General features: G+C 38.6%; 2 protein-coding genes and 1 pseudogene across 2 annotated transcripts; all 3 read left to right on the top strand.

Moving 5' to 3' along the window:
- The first annotated feature begins 339 nt into the window (after nt 1–339).
- Nucleotides 340–7,910, top strand: LOC147498156 (uncharacterized). Its single transcript, XM_086563154.1, has 7 exons — nt 340–390; nt 5,701–6,010; nt 6,101–6,409; nt 6,482–6,583; nt 6,787–7,071; nt 7,148–7,252; nt 7,830–7,910. The coding sequence occupies exons 2-7, from the start codon at nt 5,714–5,716 to the stop codon at nt 7,908–7,910; spliced, it is 1,179 nt and encodes a 392-aa protein (XP_086419280.1). The 5' UTR covers nt 340–390; nt 5,701–5,713.
- A 7-nt stretch (nt 7,911–7,917) lies between these two features.
- Nucleotides 7,918–8,838, top strand: LOC147498155 (phosphatidylglycerophosphate phosphatase 1, chloroplastic/mitochondrial-like). Its single transcript, XM_086563153.1, has 4 exons — nt 7,918–8,235; nt 8,318–8,402; nt 8,582–8,651; nt 8,722–8,838. The coding sequence occupies exons 1-4, from the start codon at nt 8,010–8,012 to the stop codon at nt 8,836–8,838; spliced, it is 498 nt and encodes a 165-aa protein (XP_086419279.1). The 5' UTR covers nt 7,918–8,009.
- A 797-nt stretch (nt 8,839–9,635) lies between these two features.
- Nucleotides 9,636–13,127, top strand: LOC147498154 (auxin response factor 2A-like; annotated as a pseudogene).
- Nucleotides 13,128–23,448: the final 10,321 nt, after the last annotated feature.

Below are 23,448 nucleotides of genomic sequence, written 5' to 3'. Positions count from 1 at the left end.
GGAGCTTAACAGAGATGTTGCTATTAAAGTTATTGATTTAGAAGAAGCGTGAGTTTAAAGCTTCTGAAATTTCTCTCTTTCCTTTATCCTTTCTAGCTTCTACTGTTTCTTATTGAAGTCTCTCTATTAGCAAGAACTACTTGATTCATACATATATGCAAGCTTAGTTTTTAGTATGTAGTTGTGGTTTTGATATGATAATTTCTCTCGTGGTGCTCGAATATGTAGATTAGGTTTGATTTGTTGGCATTTATTCTAGTATGTTATTTAGAATACTAGCAGGAAATCTGTATATGCCTTTGACTTGCTAGGCTTCTCTCGATGATCGCCTCTCTTAACAGTTTACTGCTCACTTTTCTAGAATCTGCCAAGAAGAAAGGATTTGATCAGGTCAGTGTTGGCATTATATTGCTTTATTTGAATTACAATGTGGTCTGCTCACTTAAATGAATATTATACTGATATTTCACTCTATATAAGACTCGAGCAAGTATCACACTTGAACCACAGCGATAAGGCTTTTGCGCACACAATTGAGGGCTGGCGTTGTTCTGACTGTTCAGCCTGCAAATTACAGCTCTTGGAAAAATAGGTGAATTAATTCTCCCGCCAGAAAACTGCGGGGGTGGGAAACCAAGGCCCAAACCAACACCCCGACCCGTTTCATATAACCTTGGGCCGATATTGGGCTGTCACATGAAAGAGATTTGGAGTGAGGGGGTCTTCTTTGCGTGTGGAACAAGAAATGAAGTACACATGTAAACAACTATTACGTGGAAAACAATGAGAAATTAGTAGTGCAATTTCTCTTCATCGGAAAAAATAATAATAACAATAGCAGTGCAATTTCATATTGAAAGTTTAGTAAAAAGAGAATTCCATTTGACTTCATAATTTAATCTCGTATTCGTTATTTTCTTTTCCATGTAACTACTTTGAAAGTTTGTCAAAGAAAATTCAATTGACTTTGGAATGTATTATTATTATTCCTTTTTTGATGAAGTGGTTTCTCCATAGATTACAAAAATTCTTTAAAGGACTTTTGTTCCCTAGGCCAAAGAACTGAGTTGTTAAACACACAGAGAGGAATGCAGATTTTCCTTTGAGTCCGCTACCACAAGAACCCGGTTCTTGGGATCAAATTCCAAAGAACCATTACTAGTTGTCGTTGGATTGTTTCGATTCTGGATCTCGACACACACAGATCTTGGTGCACACACGAATCTCGGATCTAAATCAACAGTGACTTGTAACGGTTGCTGGGATACGTAAATATTGTGTATGATCAGAGGTGTCAATTGTTTGTCTCAATCAATCTCAATGCAAATTTTTTTTTGTGGACTAGCTAAGATAGAAACTATTTTAAACAAAATTAGAAAAGGTTGAGGTGTTGGTTTATCGAGTCCACGTAATAACGTAGACCTCACGCAATTGTGTAGTAACAAAGCAGTCCACATAATAACAACTCTATATAAGAACCAAGCAAGTATCACAATTTGACGTCGACTGAGTATTGATAGATGCTGTTGTTTGAAGTTTTCTTATGTTCAGTGGTGAAACAATGATGAAGTATATGTGGTTGCTTAGATAAAGATATGTCGACTGAGGGTTCGACGGCGGTGCCTGCCTAAGGTGGTAGTATAGCCCAATGTTACGGCAGATTAAATCAATTTTTCTTTGTTAATATTCTTTGTTAATTCTATTTATAGCTATTCCTTTAATATCATAGACTTAGCTAGAATTCGAGAATACTAGTGCTGCTTGCTACCTAGGCCAGCTGCGCTGGACCGACTTAGAGCTTACTTTTGATGTAGTTGAAGTCGAGTTTAGGATTCAACGACTTACACAAAAGCCTTAGTACTCTGTGTCTATATTCAAGGTTTGATTGTGTATTATGTTGTATCAAATCGATAGATTACACAATGTGCTTGTTCAACCCCCCACATGTCTAATTTTGCAGAATGTCTCGGCCAATTCAGAAAGAGTGGATGAATGAATTGGACAGACTTGGAGATGTGTACAAACAAGGGGTGGCTGATTTCATTCAATTTGCGACTGTGAACAACCGCGGCTCGACCACGTGTCCTTGTCCTTGTAGAGAATGTCGAAATGGAAAAAGCTTTGTGTTTGATACAATCTCTAGACATTTGATTAGGTACGGGATGGATAAGAATTATCGTGTATGGGTTTTACATGGTGAGAACCCATGTACGGATCCGGTGGTGGAGCCAGTGATTGAAGAAGAAAACACTGAGGCTGAAGGGCTTGGGATGGGGAATTTTGTTGATGCTTCTTATGGAGTGCATGAAGTAGTTGCATGTGATTTGAATGAGGATGAAGAAAATCATATGGGGGATTTTGAACCACCACCGTTCTTGAACCCGATTTGGGGAAGAGGTACAACTAATACAAGAAAATGGCGTAACAAAAAGCTATACCCTTCATGTGAGGCTCCCTGCTACAACACTTTCTTCGGCAATTGTTGACCTTCATAACTTGAAGAAGAAATATGGTTGGTCGGGAACTAGTGTGTTCTGCACTTTTGTCCCTTTTGAGGATATGGTTCCCGAAAGAATCACTTTGCCATCAAAGTACCCCAGAATGAAAGCAATGCTGAAAGATCTAGGAATGAAAGCCACAAGTATCCATGCATGTGAGAACAATTGTATGTTATAATCTTTGAAAGATGATGCTAAGTTAACGGAATGTCGTCAGTGTAAAGCACCCAGATACAAAGTGAAAGAAGGAAAGATGGGTAAGAAAGAAACAAAAGAGCCGAATAAAGTTTTGAGACATTTTCCCTTGATTCCAAGGCTCAAGAGGTTGTACACTATCCCATGGATAGCGAACGAAATGACATGGCACGACCGAGCTACACCTTCTTGGGATCATATGCGACATCCCATCGACTCAATCCAGTGGAAAACATGTAAAAAGAGTTGGCCTGATTTTGCTCAGGAAGGGCGTAATGTTTGGCTTGGAATTGCAACTGATGGTTTCAATCCCCGTGGAATACAATCCACTAGCTACAGTTGTTGGCCTGTTTACTTGGTACCTTATAATCTCCCCCCTTCTTTATGTATGAAGCCAGAGTTCCAAATGATGTGTTTGCTGATACCTGGGCGGAAGGCACCGGGTCAAGATATCGACGTTTTTCTTCAGCCATTGTATGAGGAGTTGGAACAGTTGTGGAAGGAAGGGGTGCTGGCTTATGACATGCATAAAAAACAGCATTTTACCTTGAGAGCTATGCTAGTGTGGGGTATTCATGATTTTCCCCGCTCTTGGAAACTTAGCGGGTTGCATAACACATGGTTACAAAGCATGTCCGATTTGTTCGAGATAACACTCAATCGATATATCTTGAGCATGCAAAGAAGATTGTTTACACAAACTATCGCCCTTTCTTCCGTTGGTCACCCGTTTGGTCGCAAATACTTGGGACTTAAGATCAAGAGTTGAACATTGCTCCACAAAGGTTAAGTGGAGAAAAAGTTATGCAGCAGGTGAGTCATATCAAGTATAAGCCGGGTAAAATCCCAACAGTAGCAAAAGAAGCACATCCGATGTGAATTTGGATGATAGTGTAGATGATGAAGATGTTCAAGCTACGAGGCTTGGTATAAAAGGTCTATTTTTGGGATATGCCCTATTGGCCCACTCATAAATCCCGACATGTTGTTGATGTGATGCATACCGAGAAAAATTGTTGCGGAACATCTACTAAATTACATCCTAGACAAGAAAGACAAGTCAAAGGATACGAGGGTGCTTGGCGAAAGATATGAGGAAGATCTGCTAATTCATAGTGGTCGATGGATGCAATCAGACCCAGTCATAGGGAAACCAATAAAACCGAAGGCTCCATTTGTCTTAACTAAAGACGAGAAGTTAAACTTCTGCAAAATTTTGAAGGACTTGAAGCTTCCTTCTGGTTTCTCATCAAATCTGAGCAACATTGTCGCTTTAAATCCACCTGGTTTGCTCGTAATGAAATCACATGACTATCATGTCATTATGTGTTATTTGCTACCTGTATTGCTTCAACATGCTTTTCCTAAACATCGCGGATCTCGCGAAGAGCTATTCATCGATAAGCTTATTCTTCAACTTGTTGTGCTCTAAAGTCTTAGTTCGCAACATATCCAAGAGGCCAAGTACATGGTTGCGAAGCATTGTGCATGCTTGAAAAATATTTTCCACCATCGTTTTTGATATCGCATCCACCTCATGGTGCATTTGGTGATGAAGCTACTTTGTGGAACTGCATCAAAGGTGGATGTTTCCATTTGAACGGTATGTAAATTACTTTTACCTTAATATCTTCTCTAGCTTTTTCTATAATTGGATTTTAAAATTGAAAGTGTATACTTAAATTTCTTGTTCTAATAGGGCTTATGAAAGAGTGTAAAATATTCCCAAAGAATAAACGATATGTTGAAGGGTCTATTGCAGAGTCGTATATTATTTCTGAGTCAGTTAGGTATGCTATGGAGTATATGCCCAATTCGCGGGACGGAAATCATAAATCGAAGCGTGTAGCCTTTCTGGATGAAGATGGCGAGTATAGTGATGAAGGGCCTTTGCTCGATGGTAAGACTGTGACTCTAAGTGTTAAACAATGGATTCAAATACGTAGATGGGTCCTGTTTCGACTAGACGTCGAAAAGCTTGATGATTACTACAGGTGTGTTTTTTTTGACACATTTGGTTTCTAAACCTACTCTAGTACTCTACATGAAAATACTCATGCGTAATTGCATGAACGATTTGTAGTGAATACCGCTCCTTACAATCTCGTGGTAGAGGAAAAGGGGTTGCAAAGTCGGCGCAGATACAAACAGATTTCATTGTCTGGTTATATAACAAGGTATTGTTTAATTCATCCATTAGTTAAATAGGAAATCTGAAGTTAGTAATATTAGCTTTCTAACTATCGTCTTTTTACAGTTATTGGCTGCAAATGACACCAAGAATGACTTATGGCGATTAGTTGAAGGACCATTACACCAAGCTAAAACGTATAGAAAGTATCGCATCAATGGTTTTGTCTTTTCTACTAGGTCGCATGACGAAACAGTTGTCACACAAGATAGTGGTGGTGTTTGCATGGAGGCAATCACTTCGCTTACGTCAAGTAGGAAAGACAAAAATCCAGTAGATGCATCGACGAAGTGGTATGGGGTTATTGAACAAATATTAGAGCTGGACTATACAGACTTTCAACAAGTAGTCTTTTATTGCAATTGGGTGAAGGTGGAAGACAAGACCAATGGCTGCAAGCTCTGTCCAGACTCTAATTTGGTGTTGGTCAATCTTAATAAGATGAAAAGTGTTGATCAAGATTTTGATGAGCCGGTCATTCTCGCCCGGGTTAGTCAAGTGTTTTATTCAAGGACTTGAAAAATCCTAATTGGTCGGTAGTCATCCATTCACCGAGGCAATTGACGTGTGGAGTTGACTCACTAGATGTACCAACTGTTTTCCAATCTACCCTTGAGGACCAACCTAATTTGAAGCCTTTGATGAAGTGCTTAACCTGATTGTAATTGTTGTAGTTTCCAAACTATGATAATGTAATGAAATACTTTTGTTTGGATTGAATCGTGTATATGCTTTTATTTATTCTTCTTTCTCACCTTTCATGATTATATTTTTCAGTACCAGACTACTAATAGACTATTTTGCAATATATGTTAGGATTTCATTTGAAATGGTATCAGGTCAACCACAGCCTAGTGCATCTCAACCTTCTGGTTCTGCCTCACATGCATCACAGCCTTCTACTTCAGTTTCACATCCATCTCAGCCTTCAGGCGACGTGCAAGAATCAGAAAATGTTAGGAAGTTACCTATATTGATTGATATTGATGGTGTTGTCGTTGGTGATAATGCCTCCAGATGGAATACTCGTGCTGGTAGTCTCATTCGAGCTCGTATCCCAGTTAGTTACACTGATTGGAGGCTTGTACATTCTGAATTCAAGGATAAGGTTTGGAATGCCTTAATGGTAAGGTTTACCTCTGATTTTTTTTTAATGCATTCTAGACATTTTGAGTTCTAGCTTCATTCACATTACTATATAACTTGTGTTTTACAGCGTGAATTTGAAGTTACAAATGTCGACCAAGCACTAGCTCGTTCACATGCAGAAAAAAACTTTTCTACTAAGTTTAGATATGGAAAATGGGTCTTGAGAAAAGATATATTGAATAAGTTTGAAACCTTGGAAGAACAAATCGCCGCATGCCCAGCTGGCATTGATCCAAATCATTGGGAACAGTTTGTAATATATGAGAACACTTCTGAGGTGATGGCAAGAAATGCGAAGAATGGTGAGAATATAAAATTGAATGATTCTCGACATACACTTGGGCGGGATACGTATGCCAACACGTTGCATAAAATGGTAGGTGTCTTTCCATAAACTTTTAAATTTTTATCACGATATGCTAACAATTGTTTACCAATGTACATGTAGAATAAACAAAATCCTGACAAGATACACGGACGGGTAGACAGCTGGAAAGCAGGACATGAACGTCGTAATGGAACTGTTTTGGAGAGCGCTCGAGCCCGTTATGTGAGTTTGCATTTCACTTGAGTTCCAACTATAATTTTGTTAAGTCTTTGACATAGTATTTCTCTTTGTAAATGATGCACGAACTAGTGTGCAGGCTGTTAGTTCGTTACTTTGTTATTATAGACAATTTTTTCTCGACTGATTTACCTTAAGTTTGTACTAACTTGTTAGTTTTGAACTAATTTCCATGGAAAACACTATAGGAATTGGTGGAGGCTGCTCAAAAGAAAAGAAAAAGTGCAACTTCAAGTGGAGAGGGCAGTGCAACTCATCTTGATTTTGATAATGACGAATTGACCGAAGTCTTAGGAGCGGACAAAAAGAGTAGGACTCGTGGAATCAGCTCTAACCTCTCTAAGAACCAATTAAAGCGTACAAGTATTGCGAAGGTGATGTTAGCACAAGCAAGGTCTTCATCAAATTCTGAATTTAAGGGTGAAATGAGTGAGATGAAGTCCTCCATAGCTAGAGTTGAGGGTGTGTTGATGGTGAGTTTGCCTTAAATAAAAAACTTATTGTTTTCATCATATATATAATTCTTAGTTTTGTCATTCATTTTGTCAGGATATGCTTAAGCTTGTAACCAATAATGGAATGTCGAATAGTCAACCGCCACATGGGGATACAACACCCGGAACCGATGTTGGCTCCAACTCAGTTCGCCCGTCCGTCAAACAGAATTTAATGAATATGTTTGAATCTATGAACCCTCCCCGTGAACCCTCCTGTGAACCCTCCTGACCCTCCCCGCTAACCCTCCCCGAAACCCGCCTGCGAACCCTCCCCGCTGAAATGTTGAGTCCACCTCTTAAGGTTACCCTATTAGGTAGAGATGGTGTTCCGGTTGCTAGGGGATATGTTATGACAACCACCCCTAATATTTGCCATGGCGAACCGCCCTTAGAGGGGAGAAAAGATCTACATCGAGGAAGTCTTGGTTCCCAATGCTCCTATTTATGATGGACCTCAATTTGGCTGCTTTCGGACCTTAGTGATTTTGTTGAAGGGGGCCTTTGATTTGGCTTGAATCAAGGTTGCAGATGAGTAATCTATTGTGTGGGATATGCAAACTTCATCTATTTTGGTTTTTGAGTATGTTTTTGTAAGTAATGGTAAGAGCCTTTTGCAAGATGTAAGAATGACATAACGAATTTGTGCACTATAGCTTGTTATGATGGTATGATGGTTTATAAGAATGTTTATTGTCCTGAATGTTATATTATGAAAGTTTTATGTTTTTTTGCAGGTTGAAGAGATAACCCCGTTTTTAACTCCGCCAGTGCAAAGTAATGAAAGTCTTTGCGCTGCCGGTCCCAAGCCCGGATAAAGGAGGAGGGAGAATGGTGGAACTTTGGAATGAGTGTTGATGTCATGGTAAGAATAGGCACGTTTTAACTTCGAAGGGATATCATCGGCATTGGCAGTGATGACTAAAGACAATCATCTTGTTGTACCTCATATTTTTGTGAAAGATATTAGGTGGATTGATTGGGTAGAGTTAGAAAAAAGAGGGTTTAAAGGTGTGGTTTTTGATAAAGATAATACACTTACGTTGCCTTATTCGCTTGCGCTTTGGCCTCCTCTTGAATCGTCCTTGGATTCTTGTAAATCTGTTTTTGGTGATAATGTTGCTGTTTTTAGCAACTCTGCTGGTAAGTTGGCATTGCCTAGTCTGTATAAATATCTTGTTTCATACTTGTGGACTAATGTTTATGTTTGATTTTTTTATGCTAGGATTAAGCCAATATGATGCTAATGGTTCCAAAGCTCGAACGCTCGAGCAATCAATTGGAATACATGTCATTAGACACCTGGTAAAGTCACTTTGTTGCACTGAATGATTTACTATTGAATAGCATTTCTAGTTACTGCATTTGGATTGCTTTGTGATTAACTCACCAATGTTGTCAAGTTAGGCAAGCCACTTTGTTTTCTCCATCGTATTAGAATTGGCATCATACGCTTTTAAACTTAACTTAGTCATGTATAAACTTCAAGGGTGAAGAAGCCGGTGGATCACCAAGACATTGAAAAATACTTTGGTTGTGAAGCCTCACCGCTTATCATGGTAGATATCTATAAGTTACTAATCTTCTCATGTTTTGTTGCCACATGACTTATATGTGGTTCTAATGTAGGTAGGTGATCGGTACTTTACAGACATCGTTTATGGAAATCGAAACGGATTTCTTACAATATTAACGGATTCCTCGTGGCACTTAATAAGTATAGATCTGTCGAATCTTGGTAAATAGTTTCGTTCCATCTTGCTGTAGAGTGACATGTCGTTCGGGTTCAAATCCTAAAGGAAGGCCTCACTGCCTTCCGCGGATCGTAATCCCTCATCCTCCTTTCTTCATCAATTGGTGATAGAAGGATGCTTAGATGATTTCATTTTGAGATTTTAAATCTGCAAAACTCTTTCACAACTTACGGAATTTTCATCGGACATGGGGAGTCGCCCAGTTAAAGCGGATAGTCGACGTTTCAAGGCTTCGCTGTTCTCAATTTCCACAGGTTTCTTACTTTTCGGTTTTGTAAATATTAATGAAGCAAAACAAGAAATTCCCAGCAAAACACTGTTGACTCTTCTCTATGTTTTCTTTTTAGTTTAATATATTGTACTCATTATCTAATAATTCACTTATGTTACAATTTTATACTTGCATTTTATTCTCTTCACGAGATGGAGTTGCATATATGACCAAAAAGGCCAACTCCTTGACTTGACTTATCTCTGTTATATTATTTTACTCAAATTTGTTTCATACATTGTCGTGTTTCATACTTATCTCTGATATTGAAGCTCGTGTAGAATTAATCAAAACGCTAAACAGTGTATCTGCTGGGAAGGTAAGCGTGAATTAATAAATTGCAAAGCTATTTTCTCCTTTTAACAAGTAATTTCTCTTGGAAGGTTACTAATGAGTTGTGTTGGGCATTTTTTGTTTCTCCTCGTGTAGATTTATGTTGAACTGGAGCGTGCACGATTGATAAAAAAACTGGCGAAGATCAAGGAATCTCAGGGCCTTATTGGCGAGGTCACGACTTGATGCAGAAATTGTCAAAGTGATTTCACGAGCAATAGGACCTTACAGTGCTTTTCTATTGGGTATTAGTGAAAATCAGCATTTTCGTATGTTGCTTAGTTGTTGTTCTCTTTCTTGATGTAGGCCGAACCAGATACGGATGAGGTGTTTGCACAAGTGACTTTGCTTCCAGAAAATGTATGTGTAATTTTTACTTTGGTAGTTTTGTGGAATTTGATATAGAGTTTTAAGTTGGGAGTGAATTGATGGGGCTTGGTGTTGTTTTTTCTAGCAAGATGAAAATTCGATGGAAAAGGAGGCATCCTCCCTCCACCTATATCGCCCTCATGTGCATTCGCTTTGTAAGACTTTGATCCCTCGATACTAGCACTCACGGTGGATTCTCTATTTTGAGGTCATGCTGATGAATGCTTACCACCATTGGTTTGTCTCTTTGCCTTGGGATTTTCCGATTTCTTTAGTTTATGTTGTTACTCTCTCAAGTTTCTAATGTTGATTCTGTTATGTTTGGAAGGATATGGGTCGGCAACCTCCTACCCGTGAATTGGTAGCCAAGGATTTGCATGGAATGGAGTGGCGATTCCGTCACATTTTTCGTGGTCGATTTTCTTTTATCACCCAATCTATAATGTGTCTTGAACAACTATTGGTTTAGCAAATGAGAGAAAAGCTGTTTATGCTCTTAAATGTGTGCCTCCTAGTGATTTCATTTTTTGTTTAATGTTCCTTGCTTATTGTTCTTGATTTTCGGTTTTATTTATTAAGTGGAAAAGATGTCGTAGTAGGTTTTGGGGATAAATTTACTCTTGCAAATACCGCCATGACTCCTACAGTGTTTCTCTTGGGATTCCATGACAAGTATACTTCATAGGCTTTTGCAACTTACATTTCATGGGGGTTAAAACAGCTTTCTTGGACATTTCCTGTTTTTGTTTTGTTTGTGCTTTCAAACTTGTTCTTTAAAAGGAAAGCTGCATACTCATATATCCTGTTGATTTGCTGCTGCTATGGATTTGGGATTTTTACTATTTATGTAGAACGCTATAATGTCTTGTCCACGGTGAAAAAACTCTAAGATGCATTAAAAATGGTAATACTTTTTATTTACCCGTTAATGAAAAAATTGGTGATGCTTTCATCAAAATGTATGATTTTTGCTTTTCCATATAGTTAGATTTGTAATTTTTTACTGCCAGGTCAACCAAGGAGACACCTTCTTCAAAGTGGTTGGAGCGTCTTTGTGAGCTCTAAAAGGCTTGTTGCAGGGGATGCTTTTATTTTTCTTAGGTTGGTTACCTACATTACTCTTTTACGATCTCACCATTGAAGATTTTGTCGCTTAACTTCTATTTGGTCGCTTCCAGAGGGTGAAAATGGGGAACTTCGTGTTGGAGTAAGACGTGCTCGAGAAAGCAGAGCAATGTTCCATCTTCTGTGATATCTAGTCACAAGATGCACCTCGGTGTACTTGCAACACCGGCATGTCAGTCTCAACAGGAACCATGTTCACAGTCTATTACAAGCCGAGGTATGAAACTGTGGAGTATCTCTTTGATTAACTTATTAATGGTTATTCGGTTTATATTCTATGCTGAAACCTGCCTGGGCTTTAGTAATAATAATCGTGTATTATAACTGGAAAACTGGTTGTCAGTTCATGAGACGTAAAATTTACTGTAGCTTTGTCACACGAAATAAAGAAATCTTCCAGTATATGCTGGGAAAATCAACATTACATGTGGTATTCTAGGGCAAACCATTAATCTGAGTTCCATTTGCAGAACAAGCCCTGCTGAGTTTATTGTTCTAGTTGATCAGTTCTTGGAGTCTCTAAAGAACACATACTCTATAGGGATGAGATTCAAGATGAGGGTTGTAAAAATCGACAAATTATCCGAGAAGTTCATTCCGCACGAGGTAGCCATGATAGCTCAAAGAATTATCCGACAAATTAATTACGTTGCTAAGGTTGTAAAAATCTTTTTATCCATGACATTATTGATTGCATACTGATTCACCGAATGATAGTTGGCATGGGAGATGCTGATCCCAATAGGTGGTGTGAATCAAAATGGAGATGTCTCAAGGTAAGACAAGCATTAGTTGTCTTTGGGTTATTTTGTTATGTGAACATTGGAACTATGATGCAATCGATACTCTAAAAATGCCATTGCACCAAAGATCGGTCGGTGCGGTACGATACCGATACGGGTACTAGATACTTCTAGGATACTTCTAGCCGTACCCATAGGCCGTACCCGTATCCTAATATTTTAAAAAAGCCGTATTGTACCCCGTACCGGTGTTGCCGTATCGGTACCTATACCCGTATCCGTGCATCATAGCATTGGAACAATACATGTGATTGAACCTCTTTTCTTCATTTGCAAGTGCGTTGGGATGAAACTTCGCCTATTCCTCGCCCCGAGAGTTTCTCCTTGGAAAATTGAACTGCGTTGACTCTCTGCTCTGAATCCTCTTCCTATCTGCCCGCCTAAAAGGCCTCGCGCAGCCATGGTGCCTTCATCCCCGATTCCTCCGTTCTCACAAAGGAAGGTAGAGTCTTACATGCATTCCCTACTTCATGACATTTTAATGCTTAACGCCCTTCCATTTATCTTAATGAAACCCCTATATTTTTCGGTATGTAGGTTCAACAAAAGTTACAACCGCTGACCCTCCAAAGAATGAATGGGTATTCGAGGGTCTTGCAAGGTCAAGAGCCCTCAACCTTGAAAGGCCCCATCCGGTGAGAACAATGAGTCCGAAACTGCTCACGTGGGCTGTTGCATGGTTTTCTTCGAGGAGGATGGGAAGATTGATATGGTTTGTAATTCAAACAGATTTGGAACAGATAATTGGGTGAGGCATGAACCAAACTATACAGATCTGTTATCGGGCTTTCAGTCCTCCAATGATTCCCCTCAGAGAATTATAGATGGTCCTAACCCTTTGAAAAATCAGTGGCAAGACTTCGAATGGCAAACTCAATATGCACTCATGGTCTATGATGCCTTCGAGTCCATCAGTTAACATGGTGGACTCTAGTATGAGGAGGCCGCATGCCGGGGAGATATCTTACCAAAACCAGGGGCAAAGTATGGTGGGCTTTGTTATCCCGTTGTACCCAATCTCGGGTTGAGCAAAGATGAAGTGAACTGGATGATGCCTCTGATGTCGCCATCCAACCGAGAGACTCTTCATCATCCTAGAGGATTAAGACCACAGGCTTATATAGACCAACACACGAAGGCCAAAATCCAAAAAGCTATGGAAACCGCAAGCTCTTTGGAATTCCTCTCAACATTGACCCTGTTGTATCGAAGCAACTCCTTCACATGGAAATTATATGTCCGAGACGGAAGAGCATAATGATCCCGTTGTGCCTCCCCAAAAGGCTTTGGAATCGACCAATCCCCGAGCAATCAAAGGCCTCAAAGTCGACCGATCACGGTTATTCGGGTAATGAACAGAGAAATCTTCCCCACTTGTGAACAACGACAAAGAGATGCCAAGAGCAAGCTTCAGAGTGGTTCAACCGAGAAGTTGTACCAAGGTATCTATACCGGTTCAGAATTTAAGGACTTAATAGAAATGTCCACGTGTCAAGATTGATACTAGTTTCTCGACTTTACTTGATTTCGTGTTCTCAAACGAGGGATTGCTCTTGGAAGGTCTATGGACCTTTCGAAGTTCAATGGGTATGATGAACTGATCACTGAATTAGACCAAATGTTTGATTTTAATGGGGAGCTGATGGCTCATGGCAAAAATTGGCAAGTTATCTACACTGATAATGAAGGAGATACGATGCTCGTGGGAGACGACCCTTGGCAATAAGTACTCATTTTTTTTTTTTTTTTGCTTGCAAAAGAAAAAGTTGCATTTATGTTCAATCTCTCCCATTATTTGTCTACAGGGAATTCTGTAGCATGGTTCGCAAAATCTTCATCTACACAAGGGAAGAAGTCCAGAAAATGAACCCAGGGGCTTTGAACTCAAGGGTTGACGAAAATCCTGTGATTGCAGAGGAAAGAATAGGTGATAAGGAAACTATTTCAATGCCGGTGCCCTCAGAACTAGTCCCGAACCTGCTAAGCTTCTCTTACATGGCTAGCTTGGTTAGCGAGTTGTTGGGATCTTTCAGCTATAGAAGATATCTTTAAGAAGTAAATGGGGGTGTTTGATATTAACAGTTTTGGGTATATTGTGATTTTCGTTCACAATATTTGTTATGATGCTATTTTCCGTTTACGTCCTAATATATATAATGTAGTCACTTGCACTTTAGAATAGGCAGGAGCTGTTTTTGGTTTCAGTCAACTATGTACAGAAGGTTCATTTTTTCCCTCGTCTTTTTGTTCGTTGTACCCGGCTATAAAGTTGATATGCCGTATTTCTACCTTCTACTTGTTTCTTCCTTCTCCATATTTTGTTGTTTGTGGTAGACATTGTTTTTCCGTTTAGCTGTAATTTCATTTTATACTATTATCAAGGTAAAAGTTGCTTTTGTGGGAAATGTCTTGCCTACCATTTCATGCAAATTAAACCAAAGCCTGCTAGTGAAATTGTTTCAACCTAGTTGTGCCCTGTGTATCTGTTTGTGAACGCACTTTTCTTTTTCAGTTTTAGCTGTTCATCAAAAGCAAGAAAGTTCTTGGTGATATTAAAAAGGTTGAGCAGTTAGTGCGGTATATTGTGGAAGAAGCTCCTGAAGATGCTGATAACAAACGAGCTTTAAAGTACATTACTCCAACTCTCTTTTCTTTACAGGATCAAAATTCAATTAAACTTTTTACTAATTTGCTTCTTCTTAGGTTTCCCTTCATCGCCTGCGAGATATTTACCTGTGAGATTGATGTTATCCTTAAAACCTTGGTAGAGGAAGATGAGGTAATACTCTCAACTTCCTTTCTTCCTTCTATCTCTTGTCATAATTATTTCACTAACTTTATATCTCAATCATTCAATTGCAATTAATGAACTTGCTCTTCTCTTTCTTGGAACCAAAACATTCTCATAGCACTATGCTAGCTGGCTACTTCAGCAAGGTATAACCTCATAGGGAGAAACCAAATATTTTACTTCTAATGTTTATTTGCTTGACGGATTTATTTTGGTCTTCTAGGTTGTTGTATGCCTTATGTTGCGAAAGACGATCCAGCTTATGAGTTACGTTGAAGTAAGTTGTTGCTTTAAGTTGAACACCCTTTTTCATAGAATTCGTTGCTATTAACGTATCCCCGTGTTTATAACAACTCTATGAGAATGATTTTGATTTCTTAAGGCACTTTATTACAAGTATGATACTTATCAGGATTGCTATTGTATGTTGTCCCCAGAAGAAATAATGGAAATTGCTTGGAGAAACGTAGATCGACTCCGTACTTTAATTTCTAAAATGGTGTAAATATCGTTCATGACATGTCAACATCATTCCTATCTTATAATTTTGTCAATATAACATACTTTTGTTTTAGCTTTCTTAATATTCATATATAATTTCTTTGTGTGACACTGACAATCAATCTAATAAAGAATCTATATGTATTCTGATTCATATATAATTTCTCATTTTTTACTATTGTTTCTTTGTCTGTGCAGGAAGGAGGGGATAATTTGGATGCACAAATTGAATCTTTATTGAATGTAGAGAAACAAAGTAGACTTTGCGAGAATGTTTCGCTACTAAGAAAGCCGCCATTGATATCATTCAACTCTGTTCACGAGCACGTGCTTGGAAAACTCTTAATGAACGGATCCTCATATTGTCCAAACGAAGAGGCCAAATTTTAAACAGTACATTTTTTTTTTTCGATTGATTTAATATAATATAAATCTCAAATCTAGTTCCATGTTGTTATTTGGTGTTAAACAGTCATATCTTGCTATGGTCCAAAGAAGCTATGCAATATATAGATGACACGCGATATTGAAGCTCGTGTAGAATTAATCAAAACGCTAAAAAGCGATTGTATCTGGCTGGGAAGGTAAGCGTGAATTAATAAATTGCAAAGCTATTTTCTCTTTTAACAAGTAATTTCTCTTGGAAGGTTACTAATGAGTTGTGTTGGGCATTTTTGTTTCTCCTCGTGTAGATTTATGTTGAACGAGCGCGCACGGTTGATAAAAACTGGCGAAGATCAAGGAATCTCGTGGCCTTATTGCCGAGTCAGCCGACTTGATGCAGAAATTGCTGTAAGTGATTTCACGAGCAATAGGACCTTCTGCATGCTTTTCTATTGGGTATTAGTGAAAATCAGCATTTTCAGATGTATGTTGCTTAGTTGTTGTTCTCTTTTCGGATTTTACTATTGATCCGGCGATTGTGTCTTTGTCGATTCGATGTATTGAAATGTGTTGGCTGATGTTGTGCAACTCCATGATTGGCTATGACTCCTCATATGGGTCTATTATGGACCATACAAAGGACTATGAGTCTTACTCTTTATCCCTCCTATATATACATATAGTTCCATTGTGTATTTCCTTACTAAAAAGTTATCACGAGGCCTAAAAGGTTTCTTATTTTCTGACTACGGTATATGAGAAGGTTTGTTTTTCTTTTCTCGCAGCTCTTGTTCATCTTCATGTTGCACTATGACTTCATTTGGCAATTTAAGGATTGTGGATTATTGTTGTGATCTTTGATAGGGAGTCAAGTTGTCGGGATGTACAAAACTTTGCTTGGGAGTATAGAATTGTATTTTTATTTGGTTGTTTGTATAGATGAGGTAGTTTCTTTTATCTCTTTCACTATCTTTTGAGATTTAGTCATCAAACCATAATACAAATGCTCCTTTTGATTAATTCCTTTCGGCCCTATTTACAAAAAAGCGTTGGTAATTTTCTTTGTTTCTATATGAAACCGGAGGTTCAAATTTAGGGCAAGAAAAAATAAAAATAATTTTTTTTTACAATATCAACACATTAGTAACGGTTTTAAACCGTTGCAAAGCAAAAATTACAATAATCGTTACAAATCAAACTACTACGCAACGCTTTTAACCGTTACTAATTGTCACTCTGCAACGGTTAATAACCGTTGAAAATTTGGTTTGCAACGCTTTTAACCGTTAGTAATTGTCACTCTGCAACGGTTAATAACCGTTGGAAAATTTGGTTTGCAACGCTTTTAACCGTTAGTAATTGTCACTTTGCAACGGTTAATAACCGTTGGAAAATTTGGTTTGCAAAGCCCCTTGCTTTGCAAAGTAATTGTCCCTTTCCAACGGTTAATAACCGTTGGAAAATTTGGTTTGCAACGCTTTTTGCAACGCTTTTAACCGTTAGTAATTGTCACTTTGCAACGTTAATAACCGTTGGAAAATTTTTGTTTTGCAACGGCAAAACCGCCGTTTTTCCAACACTTTACAGACGCTATTTGCAACGCTTTAAAAAGCGTTTGCAAATAGCCTTTATGGTGTAGTGGTTTAGTGGAAAAGTCCTTGTCTTTGCAAAGGGTTAGTCATTGATTCTTGAAGCCTTGCCTTGGGTTTTGAGTTTCCGAACATGAGTTTTCTACAATCAATCAATCAATCATGTGTTTTGCATCCATTATAACGCAACCTCACACGCAGGTGCATTCAATCAAGTGTTTTGCATTCTTTCTAATACAAGCTCGCTTGTAGGCACGTTCATTCAATCAATCTAGTGTGTTTGCATTCATTATAATGCAAGCTCGCACGTCAGTGTATTCAATCAAGTGTTTTGCATTCATTCAATCAATCAAGTGTTTTTCTTTAATTCTAATGCAAACTCCCACGTAGATGCATTTAATCGAACGTTTTGCATTCTACTGGTGTAGATAGTGGGGTTTTGGGGTTTGGAAGTAGTTCATCTTAGATCTAACTTATAACATCTAGGCTAAGGTTTAGAGTTTAGAGGCTTATTAGTCCTTGCCTTGCAAAGGGATTAGTCAGTCATTCTTGAAGCCTCGGAGTGTTTCCTGAGGTTTTGAGTTTTTGGACCCTTGAGTTCACTATGACCGTTGAATATGGCTTTGATCGTTGACCGTCGACTTTTCCTAGTTTGACTTTATGGCACTCTTTCCCAGTTGTTCCAGTGAGGTCCCTTTTAGGGTCCTTTTTCGCCTCATTTTGGCTCTATAACACGCCTTTTGAGCTATTAGTCCCAAAATAGGGCAAGCTTTCCTCAAAAGAGGCTATAATTAGAACATGAAGTTTTCTACAATCAATCAATCAATCGGTGTTTTGCATTCATTAAAATGCAAGCTCACGAAGTTGGTACATTCAATCAAGTGTTTTGCATTCTTTTCTAACGCAAGCTCGCTTGTAGGTACGCTCATTCAATCAGGTGTTTTGCATTCATTATAATGCAAGCTCACAAGTAAGTGTTTCAAGTTTTTTTGCATTCATTCAATCAACCAAGTGTTTTGCAATCGCTCTAATGCAAACTCACACGTAGATGTATTTAATAATCATGTCTTCCCGCATTTCGGTGTAGAAAGTGTGGTTTTTAGGGGGTTTGGAAGTTGTTCGCCTAAGATCTAACCGATATGATCTAGGATTGGGTTTAGTGTTTAGAGGCTTAGTCCTTGTCTTACAAAGGGTTTAGTCACCGATTTTTGAAGCCTTGGAGTGTTTCCCCGAGGGTTTTGAGTTCTTGGACCCTCGAGTTCACTATGACCGCTGACTATGGCTTTTTGATCGCTGACCGCTGAATTTTCACAGTTTGACTTTATGGCACTCTTTTCCAGCTTGTTCCGTGAGGTCCCATTTAGGTCCCTTTTGTCTCATATTGGCTCTATAACACGCCTTTTGAGGTATTAGTCCCAAAATAGGGTCAAGCTTTCCCTGAAAAGGCTATAATAAGAACATGAGTTTTCTAATCAATCAATCAATCAATCAATCGTGTGTTTGCATTCATTATAATGCAAGCTCACATGTAGTACACATTCAATCAAGTGTTTTGCATTCTTTTCTAACGCAAGCTCGCTTGTAGGTAATGCTCATATTCAATCACCAAGTGTTTTGCATTCATTATAATGCAAGCTCGCACGTAAGTGTATACAATCAAGTGTTTTGCATTCATTCTATTGTAAACTCGCACGAAGATGCATTTAATTAAGTGTTTTGCATTCTATTGGTGTAGATAAGTGGTGGGTTCTCGGGTTTGAAGTTGTTCACCCCCCCGCATCTAACTTATATGATGATCTAGGCTAAGGTTTAGCGTTTAGTGGCTTAGTCCTTGTCTTACAAAAGGGGTTTAGTCATTGATTCTTGAAGCCTTGGAGTGTTTCCCCGAGGTTTTGAGTTTTTGACCCTCGAGTTCACTATGACCGCCGACTATGGTTTTGATCATTGGCCATTGACTTTTGACAGTTGAAGTTTTTTGCACTTTTTTCCGTGATGTTCCATTAGGTCCCTTTTTCTCTTTTGCTCTAAAACACGCCATTTGAGGTATTACCTCCGCATTAGGGTCAGATCCCGAAAAGCCGATATGAACATGAGTTTTCTACAATCAATCAATCAATCATGTGTTTTGCATCCATTATAACGCAACCTCACACGCAGTGCATTCAATCAAGTGTTTTGCATTCTTTCTAACACAAGCTCGCTTTGTAGGCACGCTCATTCAATCAATCTAGTGTTTTGCATTCATTATAATGCAAGCTCGCACGTAAGTGTATTCAATCAAGTGTTTTGCATTCATTCAATCAATCAAGTGTTTTTCTTTCATTCTAATGCAAACTCCCACGATGCATTTAATCAAACGTTTTGCATTCTATCGGTGTGTATAGAGGGGGTTTTGGGGGTTTGGAAGTAGTTCATCTTAGATCTAACTTATAAAAATGATCTAGGCTAAGGTTTAGAGTTTAGAGGCTTATTAGTCCTTGTCTTGCAAAGGGTTTAGTCATCATTCTTGAAGCCTTGGAGTGTTTCCCCGAGGTTTTGAGTTTTTGGACCCTCGAGTTCACTATGACCGCTGAATATGGCTTTGATCGCTGACCGCTGACTTTTCCTAGTTTGACTTTATGGCACTCTTTTTCCTTGTTCCGTGAGGTCCCTTTTAGGGTCCTTTTTTGCTCATTTTGGCTCTATAACACGCCTTTTTGAGCTATTAGTCCCAAAATAGGGTTTCCTTCCTCAAGAGGCTATAATTAGAACGAAGTTTTCTACAATCAATCAATCAATCAATCAGTGTTTTGCATTCATTAAAATGCAAGCTCACGAAGTTGGTACATTCAATCAAGTGTTTTGCATTCTTTTTCTAACGCAAGCTCGCTTTGTAGGTAATGCTCATTCAATCAGTGTTTTGCATTCATTATAATGCAAGCTCACAAGTAAGTTTTCAATCATTTTTGCATTCATTCAATCAACCAAGTGTTTTGCAATCGCTCTAATGCAAACTCACACGTAGATGTATTTAATCATGTCTTCCGTGATTCTCGGGGTTGTAGAAAGTGTGGTTTTGGGGGTTGGAAGTTGTTCGCCTAAGATCTAACCGATATGATCTAGGATTGGGTTTAGTGTTTAGAGGCTTAGTCCTTGTCTTACAAAAAGGGTTTAGTCACCGATTTTTGAAGCCTTGGAGTGTTTCCCCGAGGTTTTGAGTTCTTGACCCCTCGAGTTCACTATGACCGCTGACTATGGCTTTAATCGCCGACCGCTGAATTTTCACAGTTTTTTGACTTTTATGGCACTCTTTTCCCGCTTGTTCCGTGAGGTCCCATTTAGGGTCCTTTTTTTTCTCATATTGGCTCTATAACACGCCTTTTGAGGTATTAGTCCCAAAATAGGTTTCCTCAAAAGGCTATAATAAGAACATGAGTTTTCTCAATCAATCAATCAATCAATCAATCGTCTTGCATTCATTATAATGCAAGCTCACGCAGTAGGTACATTCAATCAAGTGTTTTTGCATTCTTTCTAACGCAAGCTCGCTTTAGGGTACGCTCATTCAATCAAGTCAAGTGTTTTGCATTCATTATAATGCAAGCTCGCACGTAAGTGTATACAATCAAGTGTTTTGCATTCATTCTATTGTAAACTCGCATCGCATTCATTCTAAGAAACTCATTTAATTTAATTGTTTTTGCATTATTGTGTGTAGAAAAAGTGTGGTTCTGTGGGTTTGAAGTTGTTCACCCCCGATCTAACTTATATGATGATCTAGGCTAAGGTTTAGCGTTTTAGTGGCTTAGTCCTTGTCTTTACAAAAGGGTTTAGTCATTGATTCTTGAAGCCTTGAGAGTGTTTCCCGAGGTTTTGAGTTTTGGACCCTTGAGTTCACTATGACCGCCGACTATGGTTTTGATCATCGGCCATTGACTTTTGACAGTTTGAAGTTTTTGCACTTTTTTCCGTGATGTTCCATTAGGTCCCTTTTTCTCTTTTTGGCTCTAAAACACGCCATTTGAGGTATTACCTCCGTCCCAAAATCAGATCCCTGAAAAAAGCTATATGAACATGAGTTTTCTACAAATCAATCAATCAATCATGTGTTTTGCATCCATTATAACGCAACCTCACACGCAGTGCATTCAATCAAGTGTTTTGCATTCTTTTCTAACACAAGCTCGCTTTGTAGGCACGCTCATTCAATCAATCTAGTGTGTTTGCATTTCATTATAATGCAAGCTCGCACGCCAAGTGTATTCAATCAAGTGTTTTGCATTCATTCAATCAATCAAGTGTTTTTTTTTTTAATTCTAATGCAAACTCCCACGTAGATGCATTTAATCAACGTTTTGCATTCTATTGGTGTAGATAAAGTGGGGTTTTGGGTTTTGAAGTAGTTCATCTTAGATCTAACTTATAAAAGATCTAGGCTAAGGTTTAGAGTTTAGAGGCTTATTAGTCCTTGTCTTGCAAAAAGGGTTTAGTCATTGATTCTTGAAGCCTTGAGTGTTTCCCCGAGGTTTTGAGTTTTTGACCCTTGAGTTCACTATGACCGCTGACTATGGCTTTGATCGCTGACCGCTGACTTTTCCTAGTTTGACTTTATGGCACTCTTTTCCCCCTTGTTCCCCGGAGGTCCCTTTTTAGGGTCCTTTTTTGTCCTCATTTTGGCTCTATAACACGCCTTTTGAGCTATTAGTCCCAAAATAGGGTCAAGCTCAAGAGGCTATAATTAGAACATGAAGTTTTCTACAATCAATCAATCAATCAATGTGTTTTGCATTCATTAAAATGCAAGCTCACGAAGTTGGTACATTCAATCAAGTGTTTTTGCATTCTTTCTAACGCAAGCTCGCTTTGTAGGTAATGCGCATTCAATCAATCAATCAGTGTTTTTGCATTCATTATAATGCAAGCTCACAAGTAAGTGTATTCAATCAAGTTTTTGCATTCATTCAATCAACCAAGTGTTTTGCAATCGCTCTAATGCAAACTCACACGTAGATGTATTTAATCATGTCTTCCGCATTTCCGGGTGTAGAAAGTGTGGTTTTTGGGTTTGGAAGTTGTTCGCCTAAGATCTAACCGATATGATCTAGGATTGGGTTTAGTGTTTAGAGGCTTAGTCCTTGTCTTACAAAGGGGTTTAGTCACCGATTTTTTGAAGCCTTGGAGTGTTTCCCCGGTTTTTGAGTTCTTGACCCTCGAGTTCACTATGACCGCTGACTATGGCTTTAATCGCTGACCGCTGAATTTTTCACAGTTTGACTTTTATGGCACTCTTTCCCGCTTGTTCCGTGAGGTCCCTTTTAGGGTCCTTTTGTCTCATATTGGCTCTATAACACGCCTTTTTTGGTATTAGTCCCAAAATAGGGTCAAGTTTCCCTCAAAAGGCTATAATAAGAACATGAGTTTTCTACAATCAATCAATCAATCAATCAGTGTCTTGCATTCATTATAATGCAAGCTCACGAAGTAGGTACATTCAATCAAGTGTTTTGCATTCTTTTTTAACGCAAGCTCGCTTTGTAGGTAATGCTCATTCAATCACCAAGTGTTTTGCATTCATTATAATGCAAGCTCGCATTCGTAAGTGTTTTGCATTCAATCAATCAAGTGTTTTGCATTCATTCTATTGTAAACTCGCATCGAAGATGCATTTAATTAAGTGTTTTGCATTCTATTGGTGTAGAAAGTGTGGGTTTTGTGGGTTTGAAGTTGTTCACCCCGCATCTAACTTATATGATGATCTAGGCTAAGGTTTAGCGTTTAGTGGCTTAGTCCTTGTCTTACAAAAAAGGTTTAGTCATTGATTTTGAAGCCTTGGAGTGTTTCCCGAGGTTTTGAGTTTTGACCCCTTTGAGTTCACTATGACCGCCGACTATGGTTTTGATCATTGGCCATTGACTTTTGAGCCGAAGTTTTTGCACTTTTTTTCCGTGATGTTCCATGTCCCTTTTAGGTCCCTTTTTCTCTTTTGGCTCTAAAACACGCCATTTTTGTATTACCTCCCAAAATAGGGTCAGATCCTCAAAAAGCTATATATGAACATGAGTTTTCTACAATCAATCAATCAATCATGTGTTTTGCATCCATTATAACGCAACCTCACACGCAGGTGCATTCAATCAAGTGTTTTGCATTCTTTCTAATACAAGCTCGCTTGTAGGCACGTTCATTCAATCAATCTAGTGTGTTTGCATTCATTATAATGCAAGCTCGCACGTCAGTGTATTCAATCAAGTGTTTTGCATTCATTCAATCAATCAAGTGTTTTTTTTTTCATTAATGCAAAACTCCCACGTAGATGCATTTAATCGAACGTTTTGCATTCTACTGGTGTAGATAGTGGGGTTTTGGGGTTTGGAAGTAGTTCATCTTAGATCTAACTTATAACATCTAGGCTAAGGTTTAGAGTTTAGAGGCTTATTAGTCCTTGCCTTGCAAAGGG

Source organism: Coptis chinensis, chromosome 5 (assembly GCF_015680905.1).
Source record: "Coptis chinensis isolate HL-2020 chromosome 5, ASM1568090v1, whole genome shotgun sequence".
NCBI classification, from domain to species: domain Eukaryota; kingdom Viridiplantae; phylum Streptophyta; class Magnoliopsida; order Ranunculales; family Ranunculaceae; genus Coptis; species Coptis chinensis.
Note: the sequence above shows the minus strand (reverse complement) of the source record. Positions and strands in the feature narration are given on the sequence as shown.

Bases quoted from the DNA above. Each gene is read 5' to 3' on its own strand.
- LOC147498156 (XM_086563154.1), top strand. From the start codon at position 5,714: ATGGTATCAGGTCAACCACAGCCTAGTGCATCTCAACCTTCTGGTTCT. The intron at 6,584-6,786 runs GTGAGTTTGCAT...AAAACACTATAG, and splicing joins AGAGCGCTCGAGCCCGTTAT to GAATTGGTGGAGGCTGCTCA. The intron at 7,253-7,829 runs GTCAAACAGAAT...GTTTTTTTGCAG, and splicing joins CCAACTCAGTTCGCCCGTCC to GTTGAAGAGATAACCCCGTT.
- LOC147498155 (XM_086563153.1), top strand. From the start codon at position 8,010: ATGACTAAAGACAATCATCTTGTTGTACCTCATATTTTTGTGAAAGAT. The intron at 8,236-8,317 runs GTAAGTTGGCAT...TTTTTATGCTAG, and splicing joins TGTTTTTAGCAACTCTGCTG to GATTAAGCCAATATGATGCT. The intron at 8,403-8,581 runs GTCACTTTGTTG...ATAAACTTCAAG, and splicing joins GTCATTAGACACCTGGTAAA to GGTGAAGAAGCCGGTGGATC.